Source organism: Astatotilapia calliptera, chromosome 14 (genome assembly GCF_964374335.1).
Source record: "Astatotilapia calliptera chromosome 14, fAstCal68.1, whole genome shotgun sequence".
NCBI lineage: Eukaryota > Metazoa > Chordata > Actinopteri > Cichliformes > Cichlidae > Astatotilapia > Astatotilapia calliptera.
In genome coordinates, this window is record NC_137435.1 from 22,790,044 (window position 1) to 22,804,865 (window position 14,822).

At 40.3% G+C, this 14,822-nt stretch overlaps 1 protein-coding gene across 1 annotated transcript in view; it reads right to left on the reverse strand.

Annotated features, from left to right (window-relative positions):
• Positions 1–14,072, reverse strand: part of LOC113036869 (von Willebrand factor A domain-containing protein 5A-like) — a 34,844-nt gene extending 20,772 nt beyond the window's left edge. Inside the window, exons 1-15 of the mRNA XM_080288612.1 lie at positions 13,966–14,072; positions 10,626–10,673; positions 10,267–10,469; positions 8,709–8,931; positions 6,925–7,109; positions 6,727–6,841; positions 6,451–6,590; positions 6,273–6,361; positions 6,040–6,184; positions 5,184–5,263; positions 4,985–5,099; positions 4,681–4,839; positions 4,507–4,610; positions 4,094–4,314; positions 2,881–2,919 (exon numbers count right to left, since the gene is read on the reverse strand). Coding sequence (XP_080144738.1) covers positions 2,881–2,919; positions 4,094–4,314; positions 4,507–4,610; positions 4,681–4,839; positions 4,985–5,099; positions 5,184–5,263; positions 6,040–6,184; positions 6,273–6,361; positions 6,451–6,590; positions 6,727–6,841; positions 6,925–7,109; positions 8,709–8,931; positions 10,267–10,469; positions 10,626–10,668 — 1,861 coding nt within the window. The 5' untranslated portion in view covers positions 10,669–10,673; positions 13,966–14,072. The remainder of the gene's footprint in view (positions 1–2,880; positions 2,920–4,093; positions 4,315–4,506; positions 4,611–4,680; positions 4,840–4,984; positions 5,100–5,183; positions 5,264–6,039; positions 6,185–6,272; positions 6,362–6,450; positions 6,591–6,726; positions 6,842–6,924; positions 7,110–8,708; positions 8,932–10,266; positions 10,470–10,625; positions 10,674–13,965) is intronic.
• Between the last annotated feature and the right edge of the window lie 750 nt (positions 14,073–14,822).

Genomic DNA, 14,822 nt, shown 5'->3' on the forward strand with positions numbered 1-14,822 from the left:
TTGAAAAGGGTGCAGAGAGAGTTGAGGGGACTGATAAGGAATGGGAAGGACAGCTACAGGCAAAAGATGGAGAACCAGCTTCAGCAAAACAATGTTGGTGAAGTCTGGAGAGGCCTCAGAACCATCTCAGGCCACAAACATCAGAACTCTCTGCCTGGGAGGGATGTGAGGTGGGCAAATAAACTGAATCATTTCTTCAACAGATTTCATTCAGCCATGAGGCAGTCTGCAACATCGGCTGCAGACTCACCCACCCCCACTGCTGCTGTTCCACCTCTGACACCTCAGACACTTCACACCTCCTCTATTCACCCTGCTCACTCCCCCCCACCCCCAACAACAGCATCCAATACACACTCAACACAAGGCTCCAGCCTGTCTCTCTCAACCACCCAGGTTAGGAGGGAACTGAGGAGGATTAATGGCAAGAAGGCAGCGAGCCCAGATGGCATCAGCTCAAGGGTCGTCAGGTCCTGCGCGGACCAACTGTGTGGGGTGATGGAGCACCTCTTCAACCTGAGCCTGAGGCGGGGAAGAGTCCCACAGCTCTGGAAAACCTCCTGTGTTGTACCAGTGCCAAAGACTTCACGCCCCAAGGACCTCAACAGCTACAGGCCGGTGGCTCTGACATCCCACCTGATGAAGACCCTGGAGCTGTTGGTCCTTGCTCAGCTTCGGCGCCTAACAAGCTCATCACTGGACCCACTTCAGTTTGCCTACCAGCCTGGTATTGGAGCGGATGATGCCGTCATTCACCTACATCGTTCCCTCGCTCGCTTGGAGACCGCTGGAAGCACTGTGAGAATCATGTTCTTTGATTTCTCCAGTGCCTTCAACACTATTCTTCCCTCGGTTCTGAAAGACAAGCTGGAGAACTCTGGAGAGGACCATCACCTCACTACCTGGATTTTGGACTACCTCACCGACCGACCACAGTATGTGAGGACTCAGGGCTGTGTGTCGGACAGGGTCGTCTGCAGTACGGGGGCCCCACAGGGAACGGTTCTGGCTCCGTTCCTCTTCACCATCTACACTGCAGACTTCTCCCACAATTCCACCCAGTGCTTCCTGCAGAAGTTCTCTGATGACTCTGCAATAGTCGGCCTCATCACTGATGGGGACGACAAGGAGTACAGAGGACTGACTCATGACTTTGTGGACTGGTGCCTCCAGATCAACGCCAGTAAAACCAAGGAGCTGGTGGTAGACTTCCGCAGGCACAAGCATTCTCCACTGCAACCACTGAACATCCAAGGTATGGACATTGAGGCTGTGGACAGCTACAGGTACCTTGGTGTTCATCTGAACAACAGACTGGACTGGACTCATAACTCAGACGCCCTCTACAGGAAAGGGCAGAGCAGGCTGTACCTGCTGCGGAGACTCAGGTTGTTTGGAGTGGAGGGCCCACTCCTGAAGACCTTCTATGACTCTGTGGTGGCTTCTGCTATCTTTTATGGTGTGGTCTGCTGGGGCGGCAGCATCTCTGCCGGGGACAGGAAGAGACTGAACAGGCTGATCCGAAGGGCCAGCTCGGTTCTAGGATGCTCTCTGGACCCAGTGGAGGTGGTGAGTGACAGGAGAATGGAGGCTAAGCTGTCATCACTCTTAGAAAAACATCTCCCACCCCATGCAGCAGACTGTGACAGCACTGAGCAGCTCCTTCAGTGGGAGACTGCGGCACCCACGATGTGGGACGGAGAGATTTCGCAGGTCTTTCCTCCCCACTGCTGTCAGACTCCACAATAAAGACTAACTGATCAAACACACACATCCACACATGTGCAATAACACTAAGTGCAATAATCTTCTCTGGCATCGTTGTATTTTTTACTCAGTTGTATATAGCATTCGTATTCTATTTTTATCTTATTGTATATTTTATTCTATTTTATTCAACTGTATATAGTATTTTATTTTATTCTATTCTGTACAGTTGTGTACTGTATTTATTCTTATTGTATTCTAATTTTTGCTTCATAACTTTTGCACTGTCTACTTCCTGCTGTGACAAAACAAATTTCCCACGTGTGGGACTAATAAAGCTTATCTTATCTTATCTTATTCTTTGCAAGCTCCTTTGACGATGACCGGTAACTCGTGTCACTAAAACAGAACAGTTCCTTTCTCAGTTCCTCCACCGCCTCCCAGATGCATCCTGTTATTAAACTTTTCTAGACTTACACAACATTTGCAATCAGTTTACCCAGACAGACTATGTGTCTGTGTTGTTAACCTCAGTGCATGACCTCACTCAGCGCCATCTGTTACCAGGCAAACTTCAGTGCAGCAGGCTGCTGAATGCACACAGGCAATATGTAGTAAATTATACTGTAAACATGTAGGCAACCTTTCAATAGCTGAACTTTGCTCCATTGATCGGCCAGACATCGCGCTGCCCGTAGCTTCAAACCATTAATTAACTTGACCGAGCTTCAACCCTTTAACTATGCAATATGTGTATAACATGATTACAGTTGCACCTGCAATGAAAGATTATTATGTGCTTATGCTAACACCTGAAATACAGACTTTAATATAACCTCACCAGTTTCAATAAATGTGTCAATGAAATAACAATAATGATAAATCATAAATGATGCAACAGTAATAATAAGGATTATGAATAGTAACATAGATTATGAATGTAAAATAATATTTCATTCCGATACTAATTAAATGTAAAATCTAAATAATATTTTCCGTTGTCATTTTTAACTTATTTCGAAATACTAACCTCTCCAGTGTTTTTCACTGTACACAGGCAAAAAGAGTAAACACAAAGAAAAACCCTAATATGAGTAGTTAAAGGATCTTTCAACCTTTTGAAAGATCCTGCAGATGCTTCTTTCAATAACACTTATTCAGGTTTTTACTTACTACGTAGAGAACTGTTCACCACAGGAGGACTCTGGATCACTTTAAAGATAAAGAAAAGAAAAGAAAAAAAGAATGAGTTCAAGTTTAGAGAATCAGTGAAAAAAAAACCTTTCTCACATGCATCCCTCTCTCTGATACTGCTGTCTGATGAGTACCTACATTCTACCATACATTACCACCTTGTTTCTACTGTATTTTTTTGGACCACAAGGCGCACTGGATTATAAGGCGCATTAAGTGAAACAAAACAGTCAGATAAGTCAAACTTTACTCAAGTCATTCTTCTTGCTTCCTTCACTTCCGTACCATTGATTCATTAATGTTTATAGCAGCTGCTCTATTCCCATATTGTTGCAGTATATTAATGACTAACCTCGTATTGTGAATAGTTTATCTCAGTTGTTCTCCTGACTGACGTTTGGTTCGTTTACAGCATCCTGCCATGCGATTGCATTTGTCCCTAACTATCGGGAACCCTCGTTAACTTTTATCGAGTGGAAAAAAGCCTTAGCGTTCATCCTCCAGCTTCACTGTGCTAATGTTATGCTAACATAGCTGTGTCTCTAGCGATAATGTAGCACATCATTATATACCAGCTAGTCCAACTTCAGTGACCCTACAAAAGTCACTACTGTTTAGTTTTCTGTCTTCATTTAAGTTGGAAGTGATAGCAGAGCAGCACTTTTAATTTTTTCAGAAATCTCGGTCAAAACATGGTATATCATGTTTAGGTGGAAACTAGCGAGCTAACTTCCTGATAACTTCTAATTCTATTAAATTTAATAAATTCTGTTTTCATGAATGCCTGGAGATGAAAGATGAAAGAATGTAGACAGTTTTTAACTCTCAGTGATGCCAGTGTTTGTTTAACTCCAACAATCCATCAAGCAGTGTGGCTTCGTAGCTTACCAAAGTCGTACTAAAACATTTTTTGACGGATTTTTGAGCACCATGCACAACATAAAATCGGTTCAAGGTCAGTAAGCACAACCAGAATCCATGCATTAGGCGCACCGGAGGCGCACTGTCGAGTTTTGAGAAAATTAAAGGACGTTAAGTGCGCCTGATAGTGTGGAAAATACAGTACTTGTTGTCTTTTCATTTGAGTCTGACTTTCTATTAAACCAAACATTTTACTGATTTTATTCATGCTGAACCATCTTTGCTTCAGATCTGTGGCTGACTTTTAGTTTTGCTATTGGGAAAAACTCACTGGCTGTTGGAATATTTCTGCGCACAAGAGGTCCTTGAATCACTTTGCTGTTGTCTTTGTTGACAGCAATGAAGGCAGTAAAAGAACAGCTAACTCCTGATTGGACACTGAGATGCACCACCTTCTCCTTCACACCTCCACCTTGCTGTCCTCTGTGCTCTCTCTCCTCCATCTCCAGGGAGCGAATCAGAGTTCGAGCACCCAACCTGTGGACTGTTAATCTGCAGATAATAAGGAACACCAAGAGATGGGTGACTTAAGTGTTTCTTTGTTTTTTTTTTAAATACTTTATTTCAGATGTGAACACAACATATTTCAGTCCATATTCATTATAATCTACTGCTATTTTCAACCCAATATATCTAAAGTCATGAACCGATGAAAAGTACTGAGTTTCTTAAACTCTGTTTTACCCAGTGTCCTCTGCAGGTCTGAGACTGAAGTGCAGCTGGTTCTCAGAGGGATGACCTGCCAGACTGTACTTCACCATCACACAGCCCTCTGCTGCCTCTGAACTCTGACACAGAATCACAGGGTCAGAAGTCATGAAATAGTTAAACAACAACATGAGAAGGTGCTGCTCCTACCTGTCCAGTGAGCTGGGCATAAATCAGCGACCTCTGACCCTGGAAAAGTGCTGTGATTGGTGGAGAGAGGACAGTGACAGACACTTCCTTTGGTAAATCCCATGTGACTGAGATGTCGACCACAACCGGCTGCAGAGCAAATCGCAGCGACTGCATCGCCTGAAAAATAATGAAAAACTCTCCAAATATACACAAACAGTTGGAACAGACATTTTACTCACTGCAGGTCTGATCACAAATATGTATCTGCTGCTGCTGCTGCTGCAATGCTTAACTTGTTTTCTTTTTGTGTTTAATGTCTTACTTTTGCCTGCATCCTGTCAGTCCCTGTGATGAACTGAGCATGACCTCCTCCTTCTTTGGCCATCCCATTGATGAGAGCAGAGCTGGCCCCTTCCCCAATCCCAAAAGAGAAACACCTGCAATACAACAGTTTTCTACATAGAGGACATGTTGGACATTTTGGGAATTGTGTAGACGTACTTGTGTTTTTGTGGTTTCACCTGTGAGAATCTGAGTTCTTCTTCACCAGATCTATCACTTCTTTGGTGTTCCTCACCTCTCCATCAGTAAAGACAAACAGCTAGAGAGGAGAGTTGGCACATAAGGACAAAACATCAGACCCAGAAACACACAGCTTGTTCTGAGAGCTGAGTTAGGATTCAGAAACACAAATGTTTTTGTGGTAGTGTGCAACGAACAATGTACAGTTAGTATGAACTCCAAACTAAAGAACAAAGCTGTTACATGAACAACGATTATATTCACAGGGTAAAAATATGTGATATATTAAAAGTTAGATTGTACACTAATGCCAATGCTGAGAAACATTTGTAGAGCGTGTGTGGTCCAAGTTTTGTCCAATGTTTTTATGAAACTGAATCTGCTCTATGTAGATACATCCCTATAAAGCATCTTCATGGTGATATAAAAAAAGCTAAAATATCCTAAATCATTATATTTTAAGATGAAGTTGTTCTAAGGCAAGCAGAAAGTAAAATTAAGTTCAAAGGAAATTTCCAGGAGATTAATGCAAAGCAGTTTGTGTGTGTGTGTGTGTGTGTGTGTGTGTGTGTGTGTGTGTGTGTGTGTGTGTGTGTGTGTGTGTGTGCGCGCGCGTGCGCGCGCGCGCGCATACGGGTTCTTACTATCTTGGTGGGGACCAAAGTCTGAAATTTACTGTACTGGTGGGGACCAAAATCCAGGTCCCCACGTTGTTGGAGGCATTTTTCACACTTAAATTGTGGTTTTAGTGTTTTAGGGTTACAATTGGTTTATGGTTAATGGTTAAGTTTAGGGAAAGCATTGGGATGTCCCCACGAAGACAGCAAACCAGAAGAGCATGTGAGTGTGTGTTACCTGTCGAGGCTGATTGGGAATGCAGGGCTGGCTGTAAATATATTTGAGGGGCTCCAGGATCTCAGTTCCTCCAAGATTAGCCTCCATCTGCTCAACTTTCTTCAGAGACTCCTTTATGGTCTGCTGGCTGTACTCCACACTCTTACTGCCATCACACAAACACATGCACCAAAACACCCATTAGGATATTTTAACAAAGACAGCAGGGCCTTTGATATGAGGGAGAGACTCACGGGAAGATGTGTTCATAACAGGACCCAAAACTGTAAATGTTGAAATAGCAGCCCATTGGTAAGCTCTTCAACAGGAGCAGCAGAGTATCCTTAACAGAACATTGAAAATATGGTGAGGCCACTGTGTGAGAGGAACAATTTGAAACTAAAGAGTTTATGATTAAAATATTACAGATACCTTGGCACTGCGGATGCGAGTATTACTCATACTTCCAGATCGATCCATTAAGAACACAAACTCTCCACATGAAGACATCGCAGACTGGGGGAACTCAGGGTACAGACTCACCATCACCACTGGATCACCCATCAGAGAGCCTGAAAAATAACAGACAGAAAAATCTGAGAAATTGCTTTTTGTTTATGTCAACATTTTGAACTTCCAAGCAGCAGTAGATAAGCAATTTTTTTTTTTTACATTTTCAAACCAACTACTCCTATCATTTCCACTCACCCGGCTCAGCAGAGGCCTGTCCTGCCTCCACCACAGCAGTGGGCTGGTGAGCATCTTTGTAATAAATCAGCAGTTCAACATCTCTGTCAAACTTGTGTCCTGCAGCCAGCTTAACCTGCACACCACACACACATTCATATTTAATTCTCAGTAATAAGTAACAACCACACACAGCAGAAACATCAGCACTCTACCTACCGTGGCCTGGGTTTGATCAGTGTTGAGGTCCTGGAGAGGGTCCAGGGAACAGTTGGACTCTACTTTAGAGATTGGACGAGGAGAGGACACTCGGGCAGAGAAAGACAGACTGTAGGGCACTAACCCCACACTCGAAAGACCCCCTATGAGCAAGTTCCTTGGCAACAATGAGAGGGAAAAGCTCCCTATTTACAGGAAGAAACGTCCAGCGGAACCAGGTTGAGGGAGGGGCAGCCATTTGCCAAGACCGGTTGAGGGTGAGAGGAGGAAAACAGGACAAAGACATGCCATGGAAGAGAACTTGAATTAAATGCAGAGGTATGTGTAAACGTATAGTGAGTGAAAAAACACTCAGTGAAGAAATACACTTAATGCTTCATTGGAACCTTGACCTATTGCAGTGTAACTAAGGGAAGTTTCTGGGCCACCTGATCCAGTCCTAATTAGGGGAAGGCTGTCCTGTAATTAGTTAAGACTGCTGGGTCTAGAGGTGGCTTTTAAAGTAACAGTTGAACTACTGCCAGTCTGAAGACCTGTGGTACATAGCCGTTTAATAGAAATAGGTTGATCATATTTAAGAATGAAATATTAATTATTGGCAAAGTTTCTTTGAACAGTCTTGTAGGAATGGGGTCTATGAGACATGTTGATCATTTGGAGGAAGTAATGAAGTAATTACTGAAGTTAACTCAGAAAGATCAATTGAAGAAAAAGATTAAATAAATACCACTGGTACTGAAAGTAACTCTACACATTGTTAAGTCAGTGAGATGATTATCAGTATGTTTTTCCTCTAGTAGTTAAAATTGTATTTGTGAAGACGTTCATGAATTCATTACTATTTAACGTTAAAGGAATGGTTGGCTCAGCAGAGCTCTGACTTTTTGTCAGCTTGACTACAGTGCTAAGATAAGATACAATAAGATAACCTTTATTAGTCCAACCTGTGGGAAATTTGTTTTGTTACAGCAGAAAGTGGACAGTGCAAAGTTACATAGTAAAATTTAGAAAAACACTGGAAAAGGATAAGAATAAGATACTGTACACAATTGTAGACAATGTAATAGAATAAAATGAATAAAATGCTGCAGAGAAACCTAGGGTTGCTCTTATTTCCTTCAATCAGTGATGAATAGTAACCTTCTAGCTTTACTGAAGGCTTTTTTATAAAGCAAAAAACTATTTTTTAAGCTAAATGATGATCTTCTTAATTAGTGAGACACTGTTTCTAGCTTACTTTATCTGCTTTAAGGTGCACATTTGCGAGTTATACCAGGGAGTCAAGTACTTCTGATTTGAGGTGTTCTCTTTCAGAGGAGCCACAGTAACCCCTGTGTTTAAATTCTGGCTAGAAATGACACAAAGAGCAAAGAAACTGCAGTTATAGTAATGGTGGAAGGGCAATCAAATAATTTTGTATGTTTGAAAGACAGAATAAATGCAGAATGAGAAAGAAAGAATGACATAGCCTAACACAGCACAGATACTCCGTAACCCCAAAGTCCATCCCCTAATCATGTTATAGATTCTGGACTTGAAAATAAAGTGTTGAGAAAGACAGTTGCTTTCAATGTTTATGTTTCCATGTTACGCTTAATTCTTTTCAAGTTTATCTTTTTTGTCTACATAACAAATTCAAAAATATTTTATTTATGGAGGAAGAGAGACGGAGAGAGAGAAAGAGGTTGGAAATTCCTCCACCACCATAGTTGCAGTTATGAAACCTTTTTCTATGCAGAGGTGTGAGTTTGAGGCTTTCTGTTAGTGTCAACGTTTTTTCCTACCCCGAGGCTGGTATCGAGGGTTGAGCACAGCAGGCAGACAGAACCTCAGACCATCATCAGCCTGCACAGCCAGCTCAGCCACATACTCCAACCTGATGGAGGCGCGCTCTCCTGGAGGCAGACTGCCCACACTCAGAGAGAATATATCTGGACTCTGATCACTCTCCTCCAATAGGAAGGCCTGCTGACCGGAGCTCAGAGCATCATCATACTCCTCACGAGCCTGAAGGACAGGTGGCACATGTCAGTGACATTCACTGTTTATTATTAATTTGAATCTTGTTTGTCTGTTTGTTTGTTAATTTATTTCAATCATGTGAACAATATACAAGTACATTTAGCAAAGAAACGAAGAGAAAATAATGCTATACAAAATATAGCTAATACATTTCAATATTGCTTCAACTGTTCCGATTCAGTTACATATCAAAAAGGAGTGGGAAGTAGTAGCCTACACACTTATTTAATCCCATCCCTTTGCCTTAGGTTATCAATATTTAGTCAGCTTCCTTACTGATAAAATCTGCAGTAAAAATAGCGAACAGATATCTGATATAATACTGTATATACATCACATCATGACACTTTCTAAATAGAGACATTCACTGAATTTCAACATTTTCCTTTTCTTTCATGAAAATCATTATAACTATATCTTTATAACTCTTTTTGAACTGCTTTATGTTTGGACACTGCTGCAACTCCATATTCAAACTGTTCCACAGCTTCACTCCATGGACAGAAATGCAAAAGCTTTTGCTGGTAATAATAATAATAATAATAATAATAATAATAAGAATAATAATAATAATAATAATAATAATAATAATAATAATAATAATAATAATAATAATAATAATAATAATAATAATAATGGATTGCATTTATATAGCACTTTTCGGGGCCTCAAAGCGCTTTACAATTCCACTATTCATTCACTCTCACATTCATACACTGGTGGAGGCAAGCTACGGTTGTAGCCACAGCTGCCCTGGGGCAGACTGACAGAAGCGAGGCTGCCATATCGCGCCATCGGCCCCTCTGGCCAACACCAGTAGGCGGCAGGTGAAGTGTCTTGTGTGTTTTATTCAAATTTAATGACAATTTGTTTTTATCAGGCCAGAACTTCACTTTACTTATTTCATTAGTCATCTCATCCAATAATTTCTGCAGATCAGCACCAGAGCAGAAAATGTTTGTATCATGAGCAAATAGTACCATTTTAATACTTTGGAGACTTTAAAAATGTCATTGATGTATAAGTTGAAGAATTTTGGGCCCCAAACTGACCCTTAGGGTAGACCACAAGCAATGTCCATACATAAGGAGCAACAACCATTTCATTTCACAAACTGCTTCCTGTCACTTAAATTACTCAGGAAACAAATTTAAAACTACCGCTTTGACACCATAACGTTCCAGTTTTCTTGTTAATATATTGTGATCTATAGTGTCAAATGCTTTTCTCAAGTCTATGGATAACCTACCACACATTGCTTTTTGTCCATGGAATAGATAATCTTACTTATAATGAGGTTATATTTACTGTCCAGCTCACCTTCTGTTTTTCCATCACCTCAGCTACAATCTGTGTCTGTCCGATCTTAGCACTGAAATGACAGACAGCGGCATCTCCAGGCAGAGGGAAGACAAAAACAGCCTCTAATGGTTTGTTCTCCTTGTTCTCATAATTCAGAGTGGAGACCACTGTAGCCACATGGTCCCTCACCTCCAGCTCCACCTCAATGCTCTTCAGGGGAACTGACAGACAAACAGAATTCTAACAGTCACACTTCATAGTAGCATTTATTTTTTAAAGTCAAAATTAGATTTTCTGCTGAGCCATCTGTCCATGCAACTCTATTAATTTTTTTATGACAAATTGAAAATTCATTTTAATGTTTATCAGATTTTTACCTGGTTTGTTCTGGGCAGTTAGCAGACCACAGCATCTCATCATTGTACCTATATAAGAGACAAACACCACAGACAGTTTTCCTCAATAAAACATTTCAGTTTACATAGTATATTATACTACACTTATCAGCTTTTTTGGAGTCTGTCTCTTCTGCACATACTCAAAGCGAATTTTCACATCACCAGACTCAAAAACATTTATTCTAGCAGCTCAGAAAATGGTTTGTTTGAGAGAAATGAGTCCCCCCACCACACACACACGCACACAGTGTTTGAGTGCAAAAATAATATATTTTACATATATATTTTTAATAATAATAATAATAATAATAATAATATCAGTAGCATCATTACAGCTTTTGATCAGCACCATGGACAGCAACCACAGTCAGGGATAAGGTGAATGCTTTAAAGTCTTTTTCAGCTAGGCCAAAATAGATTTAGCATCTCAAAAATGAAATAAAATTTAATAAAGACAGCTGTCTGTAAACATGGAACTGACAACGCTTGGCGTGGAGATACACCCCAGGAAATATGGTTGTTGACAAGGCAAAGGCGTAGAAAAACTAATTAAAGGATTTTTATTAATAAAATAACTGAAACTAATAAGGAGCAGCAGGGGAAAAAACAGCAAACTACGTGGCAGGACTTACAATACTACCAGACCTGAAATTAAAACACTTTTCAGACACTAATTAAAAGAACAAGATTCAGTGACACTATGTTACTCTAGCAGCTTAACAAAAAAATGAATACGCCTAAAGACAGGCCACCTGTGGCGTTGTGCCCAAGGAGGTGCCACGCATTTTACTATGCGTGGCACCTTTCATCCAAATTTCCATCACTGAAAACTGAGTTTAGGTTTTTATTTGTCACCCAATGTAAAAGGTGTGCGCCGTTTTTGACGTCACGCTGTGCGCCACGTTATTGTTTACATGAGATGAATTTGTACAATGGTGGATAGAGACAAGATATTGTTGCTCTTAATCTTACTATCTGCAGTTTTTACACGCTTACATATACACACGCAGTTACTGGCCCTCCATTTAGAAAGACAGAGAGGTCAGAGTGAACTTCGGACGTGGCTTCTTCAACACAGACGCTCTCATAACCCAAATCCCGACGTCGGTTTTGAATTAAAAAAATATATATATATATTAAACTTATGTATGCTGTATACATTTTGTTCATTCCTAATGTTTTTCTTAACATTTCTTAACATTTAAAATGATGAACGCACTTGAAAAGTAACACAAAATAAGTTGCCTTTCCAAAAATAAAAATAAAACTTTTCAGTACTTAAGGTTTTGTGAGGACACAAAACCCTGTATACTCTTTCTCTCCCAGGTTTCTAGACTTCTGATTGGCCAACATTTCTTAGTGGGTTAGGGGTTCTGGTTTGACTTTTTGACTCCGGTTTTTTGCATTTACATGACAACGGAGATATTTTGTGTGGACGAGATTTTTTTTAAAGGAAATCGGAAAATCTACGTTTTCAAAAATACCCGTGTAGCGTTTAAGAGAGAACCTCGCCCATGTGCTCAAACTGTCCCATTGACACCCTGATCACCTCCTCGATCAAACCATAATAGTTTCGTTATCGTTTATTTATATATACTGCACGTTTAATTACAACAACAACGTTGACTAAAGTGCTGTACAAAAATACAAAACAACTAATTCCAAATAATTTATGATGGTACCAAACAACAAATAAATAACAAATAACTTTCATACTGCATTAAAAGACAGTGAATACAGATGTGTTTTAAGATGAGATTTAAAAGGTTTCACAGAAGGAGCCTGTCTGATGTGTAGGGGTAGATTATTCCACAGTTAAGGCGCTACAACCCCAAACGCTCGATCGCCTCTTTGAACCAGCCTCAACCTTGGTATCCATAAAAGCAGAAGATCATTTGATCTAATAGATCTAGAGGGCCCATAGGAGGTCAGACAAATACCCAGGAGCCTTTCCATTCAGGGCTTTATAAGTCAACAATAAAAAATTTAAAATCAACTCCAAAGTGAACAGGGAGCCAGTGAAGAGAGGCAAGCACCAGGGAAATATGTTCGCGTCTTTTGGTTCGTGTCAGAAGACGAGCTGCGACATTTTGGACCAACTGCAGTCTTACAAGGCAGATCTGGATAACTCCAACATATAAGCAGTAAGACTGTGCCGGTTAAAATCAGCTGTGCTGGGATTGCCACTTGGTCCAAAAATTATCACTTTGGTTTTATTCTCATTAAAGAGAAGTTAGAGGCCATCCAGGCTTTAATTTCACCGAGACACTGAAGTAATGGTGGGGTAACTATCCATAGCAGTGGGGCAGGGCAGCTCGTCTTCAGTCCTAGATAGATCTGAGTGTCATCGGTGTATGAATGGAAACAAATGTTATATTTTCTAAAAAAAAAAAAATAGACCTCGAGGTAGCATATAAATAGAGAATAAAATTGGCCCCAATATAGATCCCTGGGCAACACCACAAGTAATCAGAATGAGAATCAGCATAGTTTATTAATCCCTGAGGAAATTGTGTGGGTTACAGGGAGCTGAGGAAGAGATAAAATCTCCAAAGCTCACAGAGAAAGTCCTCTCAGACCTGAACCACTCTAATGCCACTGAACCAATCTGATGCTGCAATGCCCCAATGTGAGATCAAGATGCTGTGGTCAACAGTATTAAAGGCAGCTGTCAGATCCAAAAGCAAAGGCACAGCCGAGTCTCCTGAGTTAGTGGCTAAATAAAGACCGTTAAAAACTTTGCGGTTTCAGCGCTGCCAAGAGCTTTAAAACCAGACCGAAACCTCTCAAGGACACCGTGTCAATTTAAAAAAAGATTGCTGCTGAACGAATAAAATCTTTTCAAAAAATTTTGACAGGAAAGGAAGCTTTGAAATAGGCCAGAAATCTGAGAGGACAGAGGAATCCAGATGATTTTTTAAAGCTGTACAACAGCATGTTTGAAACGGGCTGGCACAACACCTGAACTAAGACTGCTGTTAAAAATCCTTAAGATGTCAGTACCGATAACCTTAAAAATATATTTTTTAAATGTGTTGGAAAAACATCATTTGGGCAAGATGATGTCTTCATGCCATTACATAGTTTCTCCACGTGATCAAAACACACTCTCAAACTGATCAAAACAGCAGAGCGGATGAATATTTAATAATAAGTCATGTGAAGGCGGGGTGATCACAGATCGAAGCTGTTTTTCAGTTTGTATTTGTTTTTTGTTTTTGTTTTTTACAGCCCGCTTCTTGTGAAAAGAAAAATAACAGAATTCTCCACAAAACACACGCAACAAGTGTGCGGGAATGGGTTTCAGAGAAATGCCTACCTTTGAAAAGAAAGATTTTTGTCTCCTCAAAGTACTTTCGTTCTTCAGTGTGTGAAATGTGGCTTAAATGCCCCTACGCCAGTTTTCTATACCGAACTGAAACACTTTCCTGTATCCGTGGGAACCCTTCAGTGAGATCGCGTCAGAGTCGAGTGGGTGGACCTTAAATTTGTTTTTATTATTATTATACAAAACTTACCCATCACCGTTGTTAAAATAGTCTGGTATTTGAAGACCAAAGAACATCATACAAGACAAGTATTGAAATACAAACATCTGCATTTAAGACTAAATTCTTAAAGAGTTTTTTATACAGCGTTCTTAATACATCTTCAAACGCAGTTTGTAAACACCCAGTGCTATTTTTTTTCATATATATATATATATATATATATATATATATATATATATATATATATATATATATATATATATACATATACAGGGAGAGAGTGAGAGAGAGTAATCATACCTGCCAATTCTCTGTGTGTCTCATATATCTCCCTTATCAGATCGCATTAAATATGAATTCTCCAAAATACGTTTTGCCTGCCGCCTGGTGGCCAACATCTCCATTACCCAAGACATTTTCTGCTTGTGAAAAAGCTGCAGCAGCGACAAAAGCCAACTCTTGCCTGCCTCACATAATGGTTTAGCCTAACACATGTAAGAAACAGACATGCTATTTGGCTGGTAGATGGTACAAGCATCTACCAGCCAAATAGCATGTCTATGTTTCTGCAAAGCACTTGGAATCAACAAACTCTGGATAAAAATCTCTTTCACGCAATACACCTCAGGTTTATTAAGCCTATGTCGAAATAATAGAAAGTTTAAAAACAAAATATAATGCAGTC